This window comes from Acomys minous (assembly GCF_964271855.1).
Source record: "Acomys minous genome assembly, chromosome: 2".
Lineage (NCBI taxonomy): Eukaryota > Metazoa > Chordata > Mammalia > Rodentia > Muridae > Acomys > Acomys minous.
In genome coordinates this window covers 109,315,025-109,337,749 of record NC_140484.1, presented here as the reverse complement: position 1 = coordinate 109,337,749, position 22,725 = coordinate 109,315,025, and the positions used below count along the sequence as shown (strand labels likewise).

Here is a 22,725-nt window from a genome sequence, read left to right as displayed (position 1 = left end):
TGCAATTAAGAACTTTTGAGGAGTTGCATGTTTAATGGGCCTTTGGTTCGTGTTGAAGTTATTTTTATTTTATTTTATTTTTGTTTTTTTGAGACAGGGTTTCTCTGTGTAGCCTTAGCTGTCCTGGACTTGTTTCTTAGTCCAGGCTGGCCTCAAACCCACAGTGATCCACCTGCCTCTGTCTCCCGAGTGCTGGGATCACAGGTGTGCGGCATCACACCTGGCTTGAAGTTATTTTTATAAAAGTACGTTTGCTTCTCTTAGTCTGTTTCTTCACCTGGCTCTCACACAAATTGAGACTCTTTTGTATTTGTTTAAAAATAAGCCTTATACCACACTCTTGAATAGTTTAAGTCTGTTCTTAACCCACTATACTCTTATCTTACTCCCAGCAAACATCCCAGTGATTCTTGCACTTTGTAGCTTTCCTTGGCTCTGGCTCCTTCTTTCTGATCTTTCTTGTGCCTCTACCTGTGGCTGAATTCCTTGGCAGAATTCCCTACTTTGTCCTTAACTCCTCCTTCCCTGGCTGGCAGGAAGTCCAGCTGCATTCTCTCCCCTGCTCAGGGTTTGGCTGTAAACTGCTTTATTCGCTTACCAGGGAACAAGTGAGGAGCAGTGTTTCACAACATTGAGACAGAAATCAGAATTTAAACTACATAATGACCTTATGTCTACAGGTTCGTACAGTGAAATCGGCTGACTATGATAAACATAGGCTCCTGAGCCATTACTCAGTAGAAGGAGTATCAGCTTTGCCTGTTGAATGTCTTTTTGAAACAGGGTTTTGTGTTGATACCAGCCTTGGATTCAAGATCGAAGTTTCCACTTCTGGATTGGGGGTGTTATTATAGGTCTGCACCTTCACACTGGCTCTTGAGATTCAGGGTTTGAAGTCAGAACCTAGGCCATGCCAGGCAAGCACTCTACTGAGTTATGTCTTCAACTAATCTGTTGTTCTTGGTTTTTGTTTTTGTGTTTGTTTGTTTGTTTGTTTTCCAAGACAGAGTTCCTCTGTGTAATAACCCTGGCTGTCCTGGAACTCTCTTTTTAGATCAGGTTGGCCTTGAACTCACAGAGCTCCACCTGCCTCTGCCTCTCAAATGCTGGGATTAAAGGTGTGTGCCACTCCCCTCCCCTCCCCCCCCCCCTTTTTTAAATAGCTGTCCTGGAACTTACTTTGTAGGCCTGATGGTTTTAAACACACACTGCAATCTTTCTGCCTTCATCAGCCTCCCAAGTGTTGGGACTAAGAGTTTAAGTGACCATGCCTTGAGAAAATTAATTTTTCTTCCTCCTCCTCCTCCTCTTCCTCCTCTTCTTCCTCTTCCTCCTCCTCTTCCTCCTCCTCCTCCTCCTCTTCCTCTTCTTCCTCTTCTTCTTCTTCTTCTTCTTCTTCTTCTTCTTCTTCTTCTTCTTCTTCTTCTTCTTCTTCTTTCTTCTTCTTCTTTCGAGATAGGGTTTCTTTTGTAACCTTGGCTATCCTGGACTTGCTTTGTAGACAAGTCTGGCCTTGAATTTACAGAGGTCTGTCTGCCTCTGTGTTTCTGTGTGCTGGAATTACTGCACCTGGCTGAGAAAATGGAATTTCTATTAAAGCATTACAGCTCAAAGTAGATCACCAAAAAGTATGGCCAGCATTCACAGAAGTAACCCAATATCTATACAAATTCATAGCTCTTACTTAGGTAGCGTATGCTACATTAAATTAGTCACATACTGAGTCTTTTGAGGTATGGTCTTGCTGTTGCCCAGGCTGGTTCTGAGCTCTGGGCTTACATTGATCCTCATATTTCAGCTGGAGTACAGGACTGTGCCATCATATCTGCTCAATATTTTCTCATCTATTATATATCTCCTAGTTATCTTACTTTATTTTTATTTCAGGTGGAGTGTTTCTTTTGGAAATATGTTTGTCACTGTCTCTCTGTGGCTGCGAAGGTCAGAGGAGCCATTGGATACCCTGGATTGAAGTTACAGGTGGTTGTTCGCTGCCACGTGGGTGCTAGGAACTGCACTGAGGTCCTCTGCAAAAGCAGTAAGTTCTTTTGACTACCGAGTCATCGCTTCATCCTCCATGTGCGAGTTTTTATTTTTTAGTATTTTATTTCTATTCATTTTAAACTTATGTGCACACGTGTCTACTTGGGGGTATGTGCTTGTGAGTGAAAGTGTAGAGCGGGCATGTAGGCACCAGATACCCCTAGATGTTGACTTAATGGTAGTTGTGAGTCACCTCATGTGAGTGCTGTAAAATGTGTACTCAGGTCCCTTGGTAGAGCAGTACATGAGATCTTAATCACTGACCCATCTTCCAGCCCCAGTATGTTAATTGTTTTTAAAGAAATGTTTCAAGAGGCCAACTAGCGGCTCCGATGGCAAAGGCGCTTTGTTGACGAAGCCTATTCACTGGCTTAGGAGAGAACTGGCTCTTACACTTTATCCTCTCACATCCACATGTGCGCGCGCGCGCGCGCGCACACACACACACACACACACACACACACACACACACACACACACACACACACACACACACACACACACACAAACACAGCGCTCAAATTAAATAAACGTTAAAGAACTAACTCAGAAGCCGGGTGTGGTGGACCTCGCTTTTAATTCCAGCACACGGGAGGCTGAGGTAGAGGCATCTCTGTGAGTTTGAGGCCGGCCTGGTCTAAAAAGAAGAGTTCCCTCTGTATCGAAAAACCAAAAACCAAACCAAACCTAGAAAATGAACATAGCCTGTTTCAGGACAGGCAAGGCTATGTTAGAGAGATCCTATCTCAACAGCCCCCCCCCCCCAAGGGGGGGGTCTAGAACTACTTTTTGTGTCCAAGTTCAAGTAACAGTGTGATTCTAACCGAGGAGCAGTCTCGGGAAGATCTGAGAATTGTTTCTCACCCCAACAAGCAAGCCCCTTCTTAAATTCCCCCCGCCCCCCCACGGAAACCAATCGCATCTATCTTTTCTTTTCCTCTAGTCCCTTGCCAAAAGAAACATTTCCAAAACGCGCTACTATGAGAGAATGTTTCTTTCCTTAGCTATTTGAGGACAGTTCAGATGTTCACTTGTATTCTGCTTAAAGATGTTTCCAGCCAGAAATGGGAAGAGAAAAAAAAAAAAAAACCGGAGAAAAGTGGAGTTTCTGAGAGAAAATAAAGCTTGTTTTGTGTAATTCTCTGGGGGAAAGTTGACAGACAGACGCGGTGTAAGCTACCACTTCAACGAACACTGCCCTAAAATGTGCAATCCAGCCAATCAGGATTATGAGGCTGGTTCGCTAAGGCCTCAGGACTATTGGTTATGCTAATATGCTACTTCAAATAAGTGGCTTATGAGGTCAGCTATTAGGTTCGGGACTGTGCTGGTCAGAAAATACTTGCTTCTGCCTGTGCCTGGTGGTTTGGGGGTGGGGTGGGGGAAACACTGAGGCTATGGTTGCTTGCCCAAGAGGAAAGAACGTGCTATATTTGCTCATCTTGTCAATCATAATATCTTCGCTCTACCACTCCCTCTTCCAGTGAGGGCGAAAAAAATTTTAAGTCAGAAACAGCGAAGCCTAAGCGTTTAATGATTGGCCTGTACACACACGAACTAGCTTGGAAGAGTCCGCACTGCGGAGCTGAGAGCTAAGTCTCTCTGACAAACCCAAAGTTTCATTATCTGCCAATCGCAGGCCCGGACTTCTCAGTCGAAACGCCCACAGGATATGATTTGCATTAAATTAGTCCTATAGGCATGGAGAGAGTGGAAGAGGTGGGTTCAGAACTGACCAATAGTGTGCAAGAAGCTGCTGTTGGGGCGGCGGGCAAGCACCAACGAGAGAGCGTGAGGTCGCTCCGGGAAACGATGGCAGGAAGCTGGCCCAGCCAATGGCCGCCGCGGGCGGGTGTCGGCGCGCGTGCGCACTGGGGGTCCCGGGGCTGCAGGCGGGAGGTTGGGGGAGGGGGAGAGAGCAGGAGCGCCGCGGAGTTCCTGCCGCCGCTGCAGCCACCGCCGCAGCGAAGAGGCCATGTTGTGTGGTGTGTGGGGCGGGGGGGAGGAGGAGGAGGAGGAGGAGGAGGGAGTAAAGCCGAGCGAGGAGACGGGAGAGACACCACACACGGCACAAGATGGCCGGAGAGGCAGCAGCAACCCGAGCTGTCAGGCGGCCCGCCGCGGCCCACGGGCTCGCCGCTGCGCGGGGAGCAGGATCCGGGCGTCCCGGAGGGTTCCGGGGAAGCGGGGAGGTCGCGGCTGAGGCGAGGCGGCCGCGCGCGGGTGCAGGAACCCACGGCAGAGGCGCCCGCGGAGGCCGGGCCCGCGACGCCCGTGGCTGCGCTGCGGCAGCGGCGGTGCTGGTGGCGCGCGCGGTCGGGTGGCGGCCCGCGCCGTGGGCGAGAGGCTGCGGCGGGCGACCTGTCCCGGAGAGGCGAGGAAGAGCGAGCCGATGGCGCCGGCGGCCGCGCTTTGACCCGGTGAGTAGCTCCCCTGCTCCCTTTATTGTCCTTTGTCCTTGGGAGGAAAAGCACGACGTCCTTGAGCGCGGGCGGGAGGCAGGGGGGTTGGCTGCCGCCTCGCCACCCGCAGCCCCGGTGCTGCCGCCGCGGGTCGAAGCCACCGGAGCACCGGGTCGGGCCATCTGGTTCCCCTTGCACACCCCACTGGTCGCCGCGCTGCGATCCGAGCCGGCGGGGAGAGGGCGGCGGCCGCGCCGTGGAGCCCCTGCTTGCTCTGGTGAGTTATTTTGATACTTAGATTGAAACGACCATCCTCAGGAGATGGGCTTTAAAAAATCTCTTACGGTGAGGTGAGAACCCATTGGGGTCGGATTTAAAAGAACAATGGAGCCCCTCACTTCGCTTAAACCAAAATAAAACTTGTCTTTTTTCTACCCCCTTCTCCCCGTTGGGTGTTGGCTTTTAACTCTTTCCAAGCTGCCTTTGGGACCGGCTGTTAGTGGTCTAGATGCAAAGGTATCTTTACTGCTTGTGAAATGTCTGTGACGTCTGTTGTCTTTTAGAAAAGGCAAGTTACGGGGGGTACTTCTGGTATTTCAAAAATGACGACAAGTAGGCCGTTTAATGGAAGTAGATTTGATAATTACGGTGCTAGATGATGACGTTTGATGAATACAGCTTATTTTTATCGAGTACTCTAGCTAAGAACATTTGACATTCTGGTATTTGAACATAGGTGTACTGTTGGATACTTTTTAAAATGGGTGGAAAAAGCCGTTATCAGTAACTCCTCACACTTGACTGTTAAAACGTACTTGAGTCAGTTCCTACCGTTTAAAAGTTAAAATTCATCTTGTGGTTTAAAAAGAGAGAATGTAATACTATTACAAACCGTGATGGAAAAAGTTTTAAAAAGGAATATCCTAATAGCCCAGTTCTTCCTGAAGTTACTTTTCATAGTGTAAATAATGAAGCAAGACTGTTCGTGATGGGCGATGAAGAGGGGCCATATTTGTTGCATTTGTTGCATGTATAAAAGTCGAGATTGCTTAAAAAACCGAACAGTATTGAAAAGAACAGTTCTAAAATTTTCTTTGCATACTAACTTAAAAATTCTTGAGGTAATTTAGATTTAGGCTTTGGAAGAATGAACTAGAAATGCCCAGAGCTTTGTGTATTGTAAAAATATATTTGTCTTTATTCTGCGGATCCCTTGTGCTGTAAAGGTGAAGAACTGCGTAAAGACCAGTGTTGGGGAGACTTACGTAGTACATCTAATACCAAAGGGACGGGTTGTTTGGACCATATTTCATGGGATGTTTTCAGTAGAAAACAATTGGAATGCCTTTTGTAAGGTAGTGAATATTTATCAGTTGCAAATACCTTGATTTCACACAATTCAAGTGCTAATCCTGTTTTTTCAAATGAATGCTTTGAAATGTTTTCTCACTGAAAGTGGTTTTAAAGGGATTGGGAATGGAGTTTGGAATCTGTTTTGAATAGTAAAATGTAAAAATAATTGCTAGCAGTTTAAGATTGTATCATCATCTTTCATGATGAACTGGGTAAGAGAAAGAAAATATTCTAGACGCTGGTTTGGAATTGAATGAAGGTCATAGATCGCACAAGTTTCAGAGCTGCTTAAAAGACAATGCTAATATCCCATTTGGTGAGATCAAATAGCTTGTAGTTTAAAATTTAAAGTAACCAGTGGCCATTTTAAGTTGACCAATTTCTCCTGTAGGAGTTGATTTTTAATGCTCATAACTGTAAGAGGAATTTGTAGATGGTAAAGAAAAATTTAGGATGATGACGTTCTTTAAACATTGTCAACTTCCCTTTTTGTTTTTGTTTACCTGATTATCTAAATGGAAAAAGGAAAGCAAAGTGATAGTCATCTGAATTTTTTGTGTTTGTTGGATTCCAGTGTTTGAATACCTAGTATTTGTCAGTATATTCCAATTGAAGAAAACAAAGAATGATAGACATTAAAGATGAATAACTGCAGCCATAAATGTGCAGGTTGTGCCTCCACGCATCTGTACCTGAGTCTTGTCTTTGGGATATTTTTCTCGTTTCATCATAATGCGTCTTTGGTCAAAAAATCTTTAGAAATCAAAGCACTTAAAACAATTTCCTAATTTTTTTTAAAGGTATGTGGCAAGATTATAATTAATGTGGTTGCTGATGGTTGTGAATAAATACAGCTTTCATCCCAGGTAAGATTATTAAATTAATTGGTTTGATATAAAATTAACTTACTAGATATTTTCAGCATTCAATTAACATTTATGATTTTTAAAGAGTGATTGTGAATGAATATATATATTCAAAATTCAAAAAAAATTTTAAGGGCCCCTTTCACTAAGTAGTTCAGAGAGTATCCTATGGCCATTGTAATATAATGTGCCTTTGAATAGAAATACTGCGAGTCTTTAAGGCTTTGTTTAATTTAGGTAAGAAGCTTTGGAACCAGGAATGGACCAAAGTGGTTTTTGTCCATCTTCAATTGCAAATGACATTTTAAATATTTAAATAAATGTATTAGGAAATTTGAATAGTTTACTATTTAGACTAGTAGATTTTAGGGAGCAATATTTCAAAAGTTAGGGTATTGATAGTTATTCTTCATAAAGTTTTTAAACATTCCTACTTGCTACTGATTTTTTTCATTTGTCAGTTGTTTAGAATATTGTTTGTTTTCTCCAAAAGGTATGCCATTTTGAAGACTGAGACAGTAGAATTTTACATATAAGAATAAAGGAAAGCCCTTGGGAAATTCTGTATTTAAATAGCAAGTAAGTTTTTAAAATTGTTATATTTGAATATTTACCAACATTTGGGTAGGAACATATCATTAAAGTTTGTAAATGAGACAAATCGTTGGACTGTTTATATAAAAAAGGATTAGAAAATATTCTAATAGTTTTACCGTAAGTAAACCAAAGTACTTTTATGTTAACTATTAAAACAGCTGAGGGAATAATTTATATCTAGTAGTAGTAAGACATTTCATCTTCCCAATAAAATGGTGCTGCCTTTTTGTGATGGTTCAGTCTGCAGCGTTAAGTCAGCATTGTCTTTATAGTCTGAAAGATAGATTGTTTGGCTCCCTTCTCAACCTCGGCACGAAGCAGTGTCCCAAAATTTTACAATTACAGTTCCCTTGTTTCTTGAAAGAACTCTATTTTAAAAGCTAAAACAGTTTAAATAGTTTAAATACTCATTTTTAGTAGTTTGTTCTTTAAAGAAACAAACAAACAAATTGATTTCCAGCAAACTTAAGTGCACTGCTCTTAGAGACTTCTGTATCATGGTAATTGTTTTTAATACCTAAAAAAGAAATAATTGCAAACACAGAGGCTTTGTGTTTTTCATACCATGATATGCATTGTCATCTTAATAGGTGAATATTAAGGAGATGGAAGAAAATATGACTGTCTATATAGGCTTGAATTAAAAAAAAAAGCTCAATTATTGTTTTTAAATGGTTGGCCAGAGAAAATATGAAATAAGTGATGCTTTTGGGAAAAAAAAAGTCAAGTGACTTAATTTAAATGATTTTAAATCTATGGAAAATCAAGTTTTCAGTTGCTTTGTTTTGATTCAAATAGGAAATAAGGGTAATAGGCTAATTCTTACGGACTTTGTGTTAGCTTAGTGAATTTTTTTCCAGTTTGTTCAAGTTTGTATCTGTTGTTATTTACAAAAGAAAATGAGAGACCTTTTAAATTTATAATCTTTCAAAGATAGACTATACACAAAATATTTTTAATCCTATATTCCTATATCATAAATGCCAAGATTAGGATTTTCTCTTTGGGACCAGAGAGTTGGCTCAGCTGTTAAGAGCACTTTTGCTGAGCTGGACAGTTGTGGCTCACACCTTTAATCTCAGCATTTGCGAGGCAGAGGCAGGCTGATTGCTCTGAGTTCAAGGCCAGCCTGGTCTAAAAAAAAAAAAAAAAGAGTTCCAGGACAGCCAAGGCTACACAGTGAAGCCCTGTCTCAACCACTCCCGCCCCCAAAAGAAAGAGCACTTATGCTTTTCCAGAGGACCTGGGTTCAATTCCCAGCACCCACATGGCAGCTCACAACTCTCTATAACTTCTGTTCCAGGGGATCTGACACCCTTACACAAACAATGCAGTCAGAACACCAATGTATATGAAAAAAATTATAAAAAGCTAGCTTTACTACTTTCTAAAGATAAAGAATTAAATAAAACCAAGGATTTCTCCTTGTACCTGATAGAATGTGTAGCTGGCATTTGTTGAACACTTATAAAAATTGAGAGTGAGGTATTTTGTATGACACTATCAGAAATTAAGTATAAATAAATAGGCAATATACTTATAATTGCCTTATTTCAGGTATAATTTGAATCGAAAAAGTAAATAGCTGAAGATTAGAAATTTTAAATGAAATTTTAATTTTTTTTCTTTTATAAATGATCTAAGAACTGCTAAATTACTTCCTAGTCTTCTGGACGCAATTTTTAAAACCAAGGTTAATAGAATAAATTAGCTTATGAAAAAGAACATGTATTACTATATTTCTGATGGTGCTTATATTCAGTGTGAGTAATTACCACTTGAGCTAATTTAATGATAAAGTTTATTGTCACATGAGGCTAGTTAACAGATAACCATCTTGTATAGATGGGATTATGTGACCTACAAGGTATATGTAATAGATAATGTGCTTTATTTTATGATCAAGGTAAGTTTTATGTCAAATATTTTTTACTTAAGGACTGAAGTAATAAATATTTGCCTTCATCTTAGCATTTTGGACAAATTCTTTACATCTTAAAAATTTGACCTAGTTGTGTTTGTTTTGGGATGTATTTAATGTTATAACTTTGAAGGATTAACATGTCAAAAATACAAGAAGCTGTATTGCAGCTAATCACAAGTGGTTTTGGATCATGACGTGATTATTTATAGTTTTGAGTACATGAACTAGGTAATGTGAATTTTATCTAACTTTCCATTTATAATCACAGTTTCTTAACTATTTGACAATTTGGGAGGCTGGTGAGATGGCTCAGAGGTTAAGAGCACTGACTGTTCTTCCAGAGGTCCTGAGTTCAATTCCCAGCAACCACATGGTGGCTCACAACCATCTATGATGTGATCTGGTTCCCACTTCTGGCCTTAAGGTGTACATGAAGGCAGAGCACTGTATACTTAATCATAAATAAATAAATAAATAAATAAATCTTTAAAAAAGAAGAGAATTTGAGCTGTTGATAGCATATGTACAGTTCTCCTTTGACATTTATTGTAGAATCAGATGTATATGAGGATTCAGCAATTAGAAATTCCACCTGTAATGTAAATAGGCTGTGTAGTTTCATTTTATTACGGGGTTTTAAAATTTTTTTTTTTCCTTCCAAGACAGGGTTTCTCTGTATCTTTGGCTGTCCTGGACTGGCTTTGTAGACCAGGCTGGCCTTGAACTCACAGAGATCCACCTGCCTCTGCCTCCCGAGTGCTGTGATTAAAGGCGTGCGCCACTCCTTCCTGGCTGAGTTTTAAATCTTTTAATTAAGGCTTTACCTTAATAGCTTTCATTCATTTTCTCTTAGCTCTTAAATTGTGTGAATAAAAATAATCCTGAAGAGTATTTTACATGCAGACTGATTTTTCCCCCCTGTTGATTATCAGGTATTGTTTCTTTTGTGAAACTACTAGAATAATAAAACCAGGGGAAATTGCTAAAATAATTTTGATATATTCCAAAATATTCAGTGTCAATACAGATACTGGAAAAACAACAATTAAGTATGAAATTGAGCCTGAGGATGTAGCTCAGTTGGTAGAAGGCTTTCCCACCAGGCAGAAAACCCTAGATTCAATCCCAAGTACTGCATAATAAAACAGGTTGTTGGTGAATATCTCTAGTCCTAGCCCTTGTGAAGTGGAGGCAGGGGAATTAGAAGTTCAAGGCCATCAGCTACCTGATGTTGCCTTTAAAAAAGTTGTTTTTAAGCAGTGAAGATTTAGAATTCTGCAGTGAAAGCATTTATATTTTTCTAGTTTAATAAACATGCTTAAAGATGACTGTATTTTCATCTTTACAGCTGATCATGATTATAAAGATTTGTAGTTTATATGCTTCCCTTGTTTCAATCCTTTTAATAGAAATACTTATTTTAAGAAAAAATATATTTCTGCATTTCAAAAGTAAATAACCTCATTTTACAAACTTCTTCCTCTTGTAGGTTGAATGCAAAGCTTATTTTCAGATTGACTATTTTTGGTGTAAATAGCATTAAAAGTTTTTTTTTTAAACTTGCTTCTGCAGTTTTGTTTCCTTTGTGGTACTGGGATTGAATTAACCCTTCCCTGTACATGGTCGGAAACCACCCTCACTATCATTCCAGCCTCACTTCCTGTTGTAAAAAGTTGCAAGTTCATTTATGTACTTGGGTGAACATGGAGGTCAGTGGCAGCCTTTAGGAATTGTTTTTTTCATGTGGATTATTAGGATTGTCATCAAAGTAGTCATGGTAGCATATTTTTGACTTTTTGAAATGGGATCTTATTGTGGAGGACAGGCTGTCCTTGAATTTAAGTTGTTTAGTCTTCAGTGTTACAGGCACCAAGCCATCATGTCAAACACCTTAAATTTAAGGATATGATAGGTGATCTGAGTTTTCAAAAAGGTGTTTCTGATACTAGGATTTATACATTATCTAATAATGCTCCCTAAGACTGTACTTGAGGAGACATTTTTTACTAGTTTATTTGTATGTGTGCTTGCAAATTCAGATTTGAAGGTCAGGAGGAGTAGGCTTCTTTTCAATTTGTGAGTATAGGAAATAAATTCAGGTTTTTGGATGTGTTGGCAACTGCCTTTACTGATTGCACTATGTCACAGGCCCTTTTTAAATTAATTAATTAATTTATTTTTGGTTTTTTGAGACAGGGTTTTTTGTAGTTAGCCTTGGCTGTCCAGGTTGGCCTCGAACTCACTGCAATCAGCCTGCCTCTGCCTCCTGAGTGCTGGGATTAAAGGCGGCTAGGCCCTATTTTAATAATTGAAATTGTATCCCTAAACACAAATCAGACGCTTAGTTTTGTTTTGTTTTTGTTTTTTAAAGATGCTTAGTTTTTAAAGACATTTTTTTCCTAAGACAGGGTTTCTCTGTGTAGCCCTGGCTGTCCTTGAACTAGTTCTAGACCAGGCTGGCCTTGACTCATAGCAGTCTGACTGCCTCTGCCTCTGCTGGGATTAAAGGGATGCCCCACCACTGCCCGGCCAGATGCTTAATTTTTAAGATTTAAAAAATTGTACTGAATGAGTGTTCTATGTGCATGTATATATTTGCACCGTATACATGCCTAGTGACCTGGGAGGGCAGGAGAGGTGTTTAGAGTCTCTGGAACTGGAGTTGAAGAGCTTGTGAGCCACCATTTGGGTATTCTGCAAGAGCAGCAAGTACCTTAAAACTGAGTTTTTTCTTCAGCTTCAAGAATTAAATGGTTAATCTGTACCAGGAATCATACTGTTTTTAATTCAGATTTTCTAGTTGGTTTAAAAATACATACTATTTGTGGTTTTTTTTTTTTTTAACTTTTTTGAGATAGTTTAGTCTTAATTGTGGGATTACAGGTGTCAATGATCATATCTACCTTTATGGCTTCTTTTAAAGCAGTTTTCTTAAGCAATGCTAATGCCTTTGTTTATTTGGGACTTCTCAGGCTGGACAAAGACAACCAGGAGGAATTTTTGCATCTTAAAACACCCTTTGATTACTACAGTGCATCCTTATGCCTTGCCAATGACAGTATCCCTATCTTTGTAAACATTTTCTTAGAGTTAAGTGTTCTTAACTGGCCTTGGTGGTGCATGCTATAATCCCAGTACTCAGGAGGCAGAGGCAGGAGGATCTCTGTGAGTTGAGGTCAGCCTGGTCTACAAAGGGAGTCAAGCACAGAGAAACTCTGTCGCAAAAAACAAAAATGCAAAAAACAAAAAAACATACAACAAAAAACCCCCTCTAACAAACCCCCCCCCCCCAAAAAAAAAGGATTTAAAAGTTTAAGGGATTTAAGAAGCAACTGAAGTTGTTCTTGACTTTTAAGATGGCTGGGCAGTCAAAAAACCAAACCCAAAACAGGGATCACATGCCTTTAATTCCTGTACGTGGGAGGTAGAAGTGAGCGAATCTCTTTAAGTTTGAGGCTAGCCTGGTTTACAGTGAGGCTGTCTCAAGACAAACAACAAACAAACATTACATATGTAAAAGATGGGGAGGAATCTGAGGAAAATCAGACTGCCAGTCTACTTAAACAATTGGACTGCCACCGAAGGGTGCAAAATGCTATTCTGTACTTTCTCAACTTTGAGAAAGGAAAGCCTATGATAGATTAGTGTTAATCATTTTATTGTGATGCAAAGTGAGATCAAAACCTTTTTGTTGGTTTCAGAACCTAAGCATCTCTTGGACTGCTAGGGTGACTTAATCATAATCCCATCAAACCTCTATGATGGTTTTCTCTTAGAAATTTTTTATTGTTTAAAAAAATTATTTTATGTGCGTTGGTATGAGTATGTGAGATCCCTTGGAACTGGAATTAAAGATATTGTGCACTAGGTATCACATGGGTGCCAGGAATTGAACTCCGGTTTTTTTTGGAAGAACAGATAGTTCTCTTAACCACTGAGCCATCTCTCCATGCCCCTAGAAACTTTTTTTGGCCAAGATTTTAAAAACATTTTCTACGCTTTTAAACAATACTAAATCAGTTTATTTATTACACTAGTTACTGGTTTGAACCAAGGAAGCCTTCTAACTTGACAAGTATCTCTTACCCTAAAGCAGTTTAGGTTTTTTTTGTGATTTAAGATTTGACAGACAAGATAGGCACGCACATGCCTTTAATCCTAGCACTGGGGAGGCAGAGGAAGTCCGCTCTCTATAAGTGTAATCTGACTTTAATAGGAAGATTTTGTGAACAGTCACATCTTTGGTTTGTTTTTCAGGCAGGGTTTCTCTGTGTAGCCCTTCCTGTCCTGGAACTCAGAGATATGCCGGCCTCTGCCTCCCAAGTGCTGGGGTCAAAGGCGTGTGCTACCACCACCTAGCACATTGTTTTCTTAGGAAAGATATTTTAATATCTACTAATATTTAAACAGATCTTTGTTATATTTCTTGATTATGATTTACAAAAGTGAATTTAGATTGGATACATAAACAGGGAATTGCTTTTACATTTGCCGATGATTCCTAGGAAGTTAGCTTAATAGTTTAGTTTAAGTCTTAAATGTTAGGCTTGTTTGCTTGCTTGCTTGCTTAAAAACATAGATTGCTACAGTTTCACGAAGCTTTTAAAAAAGTTTTGTGTTTGTAGGTCAGAGGAAAACCTGTGTGAGTCAGTTATCTTTTTTTTTTTTTTTTTTACATGTGAGTTCCTGGGATTAAATTTGGGTAAGGCTTGCCAGCAAGCACATTTTACCTGGTGAGTCACCTCACTGTCTCTTTTTGGTAGACATGGTCTCATGTCTATAACTTTGAACTCTAACACTTTGAACTCTCACACTCTTCCTTCTCAGGGCTTCCCATGTTAAATGCTAATACTACTTAGCTGTACCTCTCTTTCTTTCTTGTTTTTTTTGAGACAAGGTTTCTCTGTATAGCTTTGGCTGTCATAGAACTCACTCTGTAGACCAGGCTCTGTACAGAGTTGTACAGAGAACAACTCACTCTGTAGTTGAACTCAGAGGTACTCCTGCTTTTTCCTCCTGCTTGCTGGGATTAAAGGCATGTTTCACCACCGGCCCCTATACCTCTATCTCTTATCTTATGATTATTGTAATTATACAAAACCAAGGCAAATAAACCCATTCTTGCTTTAGAAAGCACTTAAAATGTGAAGTATTTTCCATATTTAGTTTTGAGGAATTTAAGTCAGAAATTGGTGATATACCTACTGCATATATAAGATTTGTGTTAGTGTTGGAGAGGTGGCTTAGCATTTAAGAGCCTGTATAATTGGAGGGGACCTCCTGTGCTTCTCCTCACTCATACTGCTTGTGTCTCTGGCACCAGAATATCCAGTGCGCTCTTCTGGACTTGCACAGTCATGCACATACCCACACAAACACACATGTAGACACAAATAATAAACATAAATCTTAAAGAATTAGTCAAGTAGATGAGTACAGTTGATATTAATCTGAAGTGATGCCTAGGGTAATATTTTATTTAGAAATACTGACTATGTATGGGGTCATATTATGTTGAGTCTAGCATATGATAGATAATATGAGGGGAGAAAAAAGTTACCTTGTAGATTGGTAGCAAAAGTTTTCTTTAGAAGGTTTAAAAGTTTATTAGATGAGATGCCAGCATATAGGTGAATATTGTGCTGTTTAACTTAGATTTTCTTTTTTTTCCCCTTGTTTTTTTGAGACAGGGTTTCTCCGTGTAGTTGTGCCTGTCTTGGACTCACTTTGTAGACCAGGCTGGCCTTGAAATCACAGTGATCCACCTGCCTCTGCCTCCTGTGTACTGGCATAGTTTCTTTATTGTCAACCCAGGATATCAATTTTAAAGCAGGAGCTCAACAGTCACTCCTTTGGAGTTCTTGAAAATGAGATGTGGGCTTGAAATTTTAGTAACTTGTTCTAGAAATCAGCTCCTTCTCTTGCAAATCTAAGATCTTGTCACAATTTTCTTGTCTTTTGCTTGTACTAATTTGTTCATAAACTGTATTTCTTGATGTGTTGCTTCCTTAAGAAGTATTGAAGTTGTGATATACATTATAGGATTTAATAAAATCTTTACCTTTTTTTCCCCCAGAAATGTGAATCCCGAGATGGAATGAAAGGCCTATACTGTAGACATTGTTGACGCATTTAGTAAGTCTTAATATTCTTGTTGGATCTGATTTTTTTTTTTTTTTAACTTTAAGTATAACTAGGAATTTTAAGTTACTGATTTGGAATTGTAAGTACATAGCTTTATCAAAGTAAACTGTAAGAATACCTATGTAATGGTTAGATGTGAGTTATTTAAGACAAGGCTTCATTCGTTTTGAACTCAAAAGAGATTGCTCTGTCTCAGGCCTTGTGAAAGCTTGCATTAAAGACCAGTGGCTCCATGTCTAGTCTAGTAAGACACCTGTGAAATTTATTTTTATTTATTTTTTTCTGTGAAATTTATTAGTCATATGCTGACTTTCTCCCTTGATCTCAAGATTAAAACTTTTTTGCCCACCCACCCACCCACCCACCCATCTGAGACAGGGCCTAACCATGTGGCCCTGGCTGGCCTGGAACTCAATTATATAGATTGGGCTAGCCTGGAACTCAAGAGATCTGCCTGCCTCTGCTTTCTCGGTGCTGGGATTAAAGGCATATGCCACCATAATTGAGTCAGAAATTAAAAGTTTAAGAAACCCATTTGGACTTGTTTCCAATGTTTTGGATTTGGGATTTTTTTATTTTTATTTTTTTTAAAAACAGCATATCTGGACTGGTCATTCAGATACTGTGGTGCTTGCCCCTTAAGTTTCAGAGTTGAGAATTATTGTATTGAAATAGATACATATTCTAGAATGTTTACTGTGTGGTCTCCAAAGTAAAAACACACCATGATCCTAAGATTTATGCTTGCTACTTTTTGATGTACAACTTAACCCCTTTGGTTCTATCTTAACAATAGTAATTAATTTTAATTGATTTCCAGTTGTGATTGGTTCTGATAAATTAACTCTGAACTTAAAAACGTCAAGACTGAAAATTTAGCCTTATTGACATAGAAATTGCTATTTAATGCAAGACTGTTATTACCATTATTATGAAATAGTTTTTGCTTTTTTGTTTTTTTTAATTCCAAGCCTGAAAAGTAGTGGGAAAGAGTTAAATGGGATGTTGTTATACTTTTGGGTGGGTTGCGTAAAGGATTTATTCATTGAAAACAAACATTTAATATAATTTATCCATCAGTCGTTTCATAGGAATAAAACATTTGAGAATCTAGATTCTAGGTTATTCCCCCCCTCCCCCCTTCTTGTTATTGCTACTTAACACTGCAGTGGCTGTTAAGGCCTACAAAATAAGGTTTGTTCTTTCTGAGGGATAGTGAATACATCCAAATTTTGCCTAATGCAGTAGTTACTAGTTTCCTGTGTGATTACACGTAAGAGATAAGTTCCCTGGCACATGGTAGTTCCTCAGTAAATATTGCTGGTTTATTGTGCTAGTGTAGCTCTTATTCAACATCAAGTAGTGCTTTGAGTCTAATGAAAGGCAAAATGAAATTCATTATTAAAAAATAAATGTTATTAGTGTAAACCATGGAAGGTGTGCTTGAAAGTAAAGTTTTCACACAGTAAAAATGGAAAATAATACATTTTATGAAAATCAAGTCATAAACTTTTAGGTATATTAATTACATGACAGGAAGGAAGAATGTTGCGTTAAATTAACGTTTTATGTCTATTTTCTTCCTTTGATTTGAAATAAGCAAAGATGGGCATGTTGGTCCATGCCTGGAATTCTAGCACTCGGGAGGACAGGAGTCAGATGTTTGTTAAAGGCCATCGTCTTTGGTCCTAGATAGAGGCAACAGAGGTGGTGGGGGTGGGGAAGACAGGGGGATGGGGGCCACTCACCTAGAAAAAGTGAAGCTAGTTAAAATATAACTGTTTTAGTTTAGGAGAGCATTCTTCCAGGTGAGTCAGTGGCTTGCATTTTAGTTACTTGGAGATATCCATAATAAATTATTTTGTTCTTAATTTATGAATGTGTCTAGTAATTGACTACCTTTGTGACATAAAAACGTAGATTTTCACATGGAGTTGTGCTTAGAATAAACATAGGTAGAAGTAAAGCCAGAAAATATAAAAATGTGAACACTAACCATTCTAAGTTTGCATCTTACATGTGAAACAAGTGCTCTAGATATGTCTGAATATGAATAGGATTCTAGACCAAATGTGCACTTGTTCAGTATGCCTGTAATTCATGTTACTATAGAAGGAGGTGTAGTTGCTTATCACCGTCTACACGCTGTTGAAGTTTTCCCCTCCTATGATATTAAAGGCAAAACTATTCTTAAGTAATTGACCCTGTGGTCCGGTGTTCGCAAATACTTTCTTGCTGTCGGAATAGAAAATGTTCTGACTCTTTAGTTTGAGATCCTTATATGCTTACATGCGTTGATACAGTGGAACAATAGCCAGCCTTTACTGAGATCTCTTCTGTTAGCTACCTGCTCATTTAATCTCAAGTGGTGCCACAAGAGGTACAGTGGTCATTGTACCTGAGGAGCTCTGGATTTTGTTAAGCATTTTTATGTTCCTGATGCTCATGTTCCTTTTTAATTTTTTTCAAGGAAAACTTTTGCTAACTTGTAAATTTAGTTTTTGTTAGTATTTGAAACTTCATGAGTGTAGATGGACTACTTACTTCTTAACCCTTCATAGCCCTTTTGTTAGCTTTGATACTTTATGGAATATGGTTGCTTGTTAACAGACAAAAAAAAATTCTTGCCTTTTTGGCTTTGGATCATGGCCTTTGCACGAGTCCATATTGATCATTGATTTACAATGTAAAAGTTGTCTGTTTTCTCTTATAGTAGTTTTAAATTTTTTGCCAGATGTGGTGGTTCACGCCTTTAGTCCCAGCACTTGCGGTGGGGGTGGGGGGACAGAGGTGCGCGGATCGCTGTGAGTTCCAGGCCAACCTGGGCTACAGAGTGAGTCCAGGACAGGCAGGGCTACACAGAGAACTTCTGTCACAAAACAAAACAAAAACCATTTGATGACATGACAGCTGTGGAAGTGCAGTTTTTGTGTAGTTTTCTAAATTAGTTTTTTGTTATTTTTGAGACTAGCCCACTCCAGCTTCAAACTCAGAGCAATCCTCTTGCCTCAGCCTCTTCTGAGTTCTGGGATTTCATGTGGAAGCCATCATATCTGGCCTTGTTCTTTTCTGTATGTTTGCTTGTGTTTGAGGTTAGTGTCAAATAGCCTATTGTAGCCAACAGTGACCTTGAATGTCTTGGTCCTTCCTGTACCTCCTAGGTTCTGAAATTACAAACATGTGCTGCCACCATGCCCAGTGTTATGTGGTGTTGTGAATTAAACCCAGGGATTTGTTTGTGCTATGGGTGCAGTCTTCCATCTGAGATATACTATGCCTTTTTTTTTCCCTTTAAGAAAAATATTTTTAGAAATAAATTGTCTACTTACCCAGAGGCAGAAAGTACTACTACTGTGCCACACTGAATACTTTGCACCTGTAGCTCCTGAAGTGACTGTAACTTGGTAGTAATGCATTGTTACTGTCATTGTTTGTCAGATATTATATCACTTATATTTAGAGTCTGACCATACATTTTAACCCAAGAGATAGAGGAGAATCTGGTCTGTAATGAACTGAGATGACATTATTTAACATCATTTCTAAATTTAAAAAAAAAATCCTTTTTATGTGTATGTTGCCTAAGTGTCTGTGCATTACTTGCAAGCCTAGTCCCTGAGGATGCCAGAAGAGGCCTTGCATCCCCCAAGACTGGAGTTAGAGCTGCTGTGTGGGTGTTGGGAATCAAACTGGGCCCTGGAATGGCAAGTGACTCTTAACCATTGAGCCATCTCTCTAGCTCTTACAGTTTTTTTTTAAACCCCCCCCCCTTTTTTTTTTTTTTAGAGATAGGCTCTCACTGTGTAGCCTTGGGTGACCTGGAACTTCCTAAGTAGACCAGGTTGGCTTTAGACTCAGATCCTCCTGCCCCTCTGGCTCCCCAGTAAAGGCATGTGCCACCAAACCTTGCCATTATTTCTTGTAAAGGAAAGGAAAAGGCAAATGCTCGATCTGTCTGTCTTTCTTTCATGTGCATTGGTGTTTTGTCTGCATATGTCTGTGTGAAGGAGTCAGATTCTGTGGGACTAGAGTTACATACTAGAGTTATGAGCTGCCATGTGGGTGCTGGGAATCGAACCGGGTCCTCTGGAAGAGCAGCCAGTGCTCTTAACCTCTGAGCTATCTCTCCAGCCCCCTGGTATTTCTTTAATAAGGGAACAGAAGGAGTTAGTTTTCATCTTACGACGGCTTTGAGAAAGTTCCAAAATTTACTAGAGAAAAATTTCTTGATTTGGTTTGTTACTTCTGATGTTATGAATCATTTAAAGAACTGTTCCCTAAAAGGGATCACCACTGTGTTTTGATTATCTAGTTTATTAGGTATGTTTTTGTAATGTCAGTATAGAGAACATACCTTAATGAGTCAAATATATATTCTCACATTTTTTTTTTATTCCTTTAGTCAGTTATTGGATGTAGCTCTACAAATTGAGTTGGAAAGTTGTAGAACATTCATAGAAGACTAAGGTTTAAAGTGGTTTTGCAGGCTTGAAAGATGGCTCAGCCTTTAAACACTTGCTTGGGACTTTGTGTTCCCCAAAATCAAGAGAATGCCCGGCCACCAGCTGCCTATAATTCCAGGTGGAGATGGATCCTCAAAGGAAAGTAACTAGCGAAAAGTCAAACTGATGAGCTCTGGGTTTGACTGAGAGACCCTCTTCAACAAGGTTCAGATGATTTCCATTCTCAACAAAGCTATCAACCTCAGGCCTACACATGCTCTTGTACCCAAGTACATGTGCACCCCCTTCCTGACAAAAGAAATCACGCACACACACATGGATACAAAATACATAACAACTGGAATTTTTTTTTCCCAAGTTGTGACTGATTAATCTAGAAATCGTTAGGAGTAAAATCACCTGGATTCTCATTTCTCCCTTCAGACTAAACTGTTTAGATAATAGATTAAATTTTCTGGGAAGAACATGTATTTTTGCAATGAAAGTATATTTTAGTTGTTCATAGTTTGATTTTTTTGTATTTTGAGACAGGGTTTCTCTGTGTAGCTTTGGCTGTCCTGTAGACCAGGGTTGCCTCGAACTCACAGCAATTCGCCTGACTGCCTCCTCCAGTGCTGGGGTTAAAGTGCCAACACACCTCATCTAGTTGTTTATAGTTTGAAAAGTGTTAACATTTTTGTAGCAAATTCAAAGTAAGGCAACAGATGTTTCCAATTTTTTCTTGTGGCTTCACGTTCTCTGCATTCTCATATATAACTAGGTGCTTCTGTTTATATAGGTCATGTGTGCTATCTAAACAAAATTAACATTTGTAAGACTGTACAAGTATGCTGTGCAGTGATCCATTGCTCTTTTAATCCCTTAAGATTCTTTTCTCTAGGGAACTTGGGAACTTTTTTTGCATTGAAATTGTAGAGTCCACAGTGTGTCTGTAATTTAGCTTCCTATCATTTGGGAATTTTATTCTTTGGCTTTACTTTCCCTATATGCACCATGCTATTCAGTTAGAGTTTTAAGAATTTAACTCTTGACTGTTTCTAATTTTACCAGATACAGTGTAACTGTCACAGAACTTAGAAAATGTGCATTCATTGATTCTGACTTTGAGAGGTTTAAGTAAGTTTATCACAATAATGCTATTTCATAGTTAAAGATTTTCTAGAATTAAATACTTTTGTGATATAATCTCTTGTGATATAATCTCTTCAGGGTGGGTAGAATTTTCTGTTTGAAGAAATAAGATGATTGTTACTCCAACAGAAATTTTTTTCTTCTAATTTTTTTTTATGAAGCACCCAGTCATCTTGAAGAGTTTGAAATGGACCTTACCACTGAGAAATCAAGATGGCAGCCCACTATGGGGAATTGAGGAAAATGGATTAATTCAAGAATGCTGTGCTATTATACAACCAACACAGGGTTCTCTTAATATGGATTCCATGAAATGAATGATTCTTACCCATCATAAATGGACAGTGGAATTTACTTTCTAAAGACTTGTTATACATTATGTACATTTTTGATATCCGGAGAAGATGCTACATTTCTACAAATGTTAGTTTGTATTCCTGGAATTTCTTGCAATTTTATCTGAGTGATCTTATGGAATGTTAACTTCAATAAAATCTCTAAAACTTAAAAATTTCTCAGTTTGAGCCTTTTTAAAAATTTTTTTAAAAGTGGAAGCTTTCATTAAATGTTCATTTCACCTTAATAACATTTTGACCTATGTAGTTGCTTTTCATTAAAGTATACTGAATAAAGTGGTAAAATGGAATGGGTTTTGTTTGCTTGGGATTTATGTTTATTCGAAAAGCCAAGTCAGTGTCCCAGTGCTTAGTGGTTAAAATGCAATTCTTTTCCTTTTTGGTTTTTCAAGAAAGGGCTTCTCTGTGTAACAGCCCTGGCTATCCTGGAATTCACTTTGTAGACCATCCTGGCCTCGAGGGTTGAGATCCATCTGCCTTTGCCTCCTGGGTACACCATCATGCCCAGCTTGGCTGGTGTTTTATTATTGGGTTTAAGTGAACTTTTAAAAATTTGTTTGGGTCTTTTCAAAATAACTTGCATGAAATTATAATGCTTTTACAAAACAAAGTACTTGTTCCCTATACAGTCTGAGATAGTATCTCTCAATTTGTGTTGATGAAAGTGGTTCCTTTGACCTGTGTTTTTAAAGTATAAGTAAAGTATCTTGCTGTGAAATGCTCATCTAAATATTTGACTTATATTGATTTGTATTGTCTAACATTAGAAGGGTATTTGTACGATTTTTCGGTATAAACCAAAGGGCTTTATCTTTGACATAGTGTAGTTAACATTTGAAAGAAAAAACCTTTTCCTTGTTCTGTATAGTTGGGAGTTTAAATGAATCACACCATGCTTTAGATTGAAATCAAATGCTGCATTTTCATTTATTGCTACTTAGATAATAACAGTTTTGGTAACTAGTAATACTCTATAAAAGAGTGATGGGAATTTTGTTTTGTTGACCAAACAAACCATTGATTGTGTTTTCTCAATACAGAGAAGAAAGAGTAAAATAATCCATTGTTAATGTAAAATACCTTCAGATACACATCTATGGTTCATACACATGCGGTTTGTTCTTTGAGTGATGCAAGGTGGTTGGTTGGTCTGTGTAAACTGAAAATTGAGTTCGGGATTTTAAGTTGGATGTAAAAATACCTGTGGAATTGAAGCTTGATGATGGGTTTTACAGTGTTTTAGATCTAACATAATTGCTTTGGGTTGTAAAACTAAAATGGATTACCACAATGATGGAATGACATGGTTTTGACCAATAATACGGTTCAGCAAAGGAATGTTTTGAGTTTTTTGGGCACATTTATGTGGTTGGTTACTTGTCTGCATGGAGAGAACACTGTTGAATTTGTAATTTTGTTTCTGTAGACTTTGTTTCCACCTTGAGG

The 22,725-nt window shown here is 38.7% G+C and overlaps 1 protein-coding gene and 1 long non-coding RNA gene across 3 annotated transcripts; both read left to right on the top strand.

The window, feature by feature from the left end:
- The first annotated feature begins 566 nt into the window (after positions 1-566).
- LOC311590453 lies at positions 567-2,557 on the top strand. The gene is made up of 2 exons (XR_014776889.1): positions 567-680; positions 1,888-2,557. It is a non-coding gene; the product is annotated as an uncharacterized lncRNA (long non-coding RNA).
- Positions 2,558-2,706: 149 nt separating this feature from the next.
- LOC311580421 (uncharacterized protein) lies at positions 2,707-21,434 on the top strand. Of its 2 annotated transcripts, XM_084751998.1 has the most exons (5): positions 2,939-4,463; positions 6,599-6,664; positions 7,158-7,243; positions 15,262-15,320; positions 21,085-21,434. In XM_084751998.1, the coding sequence occupies exons 1-2, from the start codon at positions 3,745-3,747 to the stop codon at positions 6,615-6,617; spliced, it is 738 nt and encodes a 245-aa protein (XP_084608124.1). In that variant the 5' UTR covers positions 2,939-3,744; the 3' UTR covers positions 6,618-6,664; positions 7,158-7,243; positions 15,262-15,320; positions 21,085-21,434. The 2 variants fall into 2 exon arrangements, with proteins under 2 accessions (XP_084608125.1, XP_084608124.1); XM_084751999.1 differs by lacking the exon at positions 7,158-7,243 and having other exon boundaries at positions 2,707-4,463.
- Positions 21,435-22,725: the final 1,291 nt, after the last annotated feature.

Coding starts and splice junctions, on each gene's coding strand:
- LOC311580421 (XM_084751999.1), top strand. CDS start 3,745: ATGGAGAGAGTGGAAGAGGTGGGTTCAGAACTGACCAATAGTGTGCAA.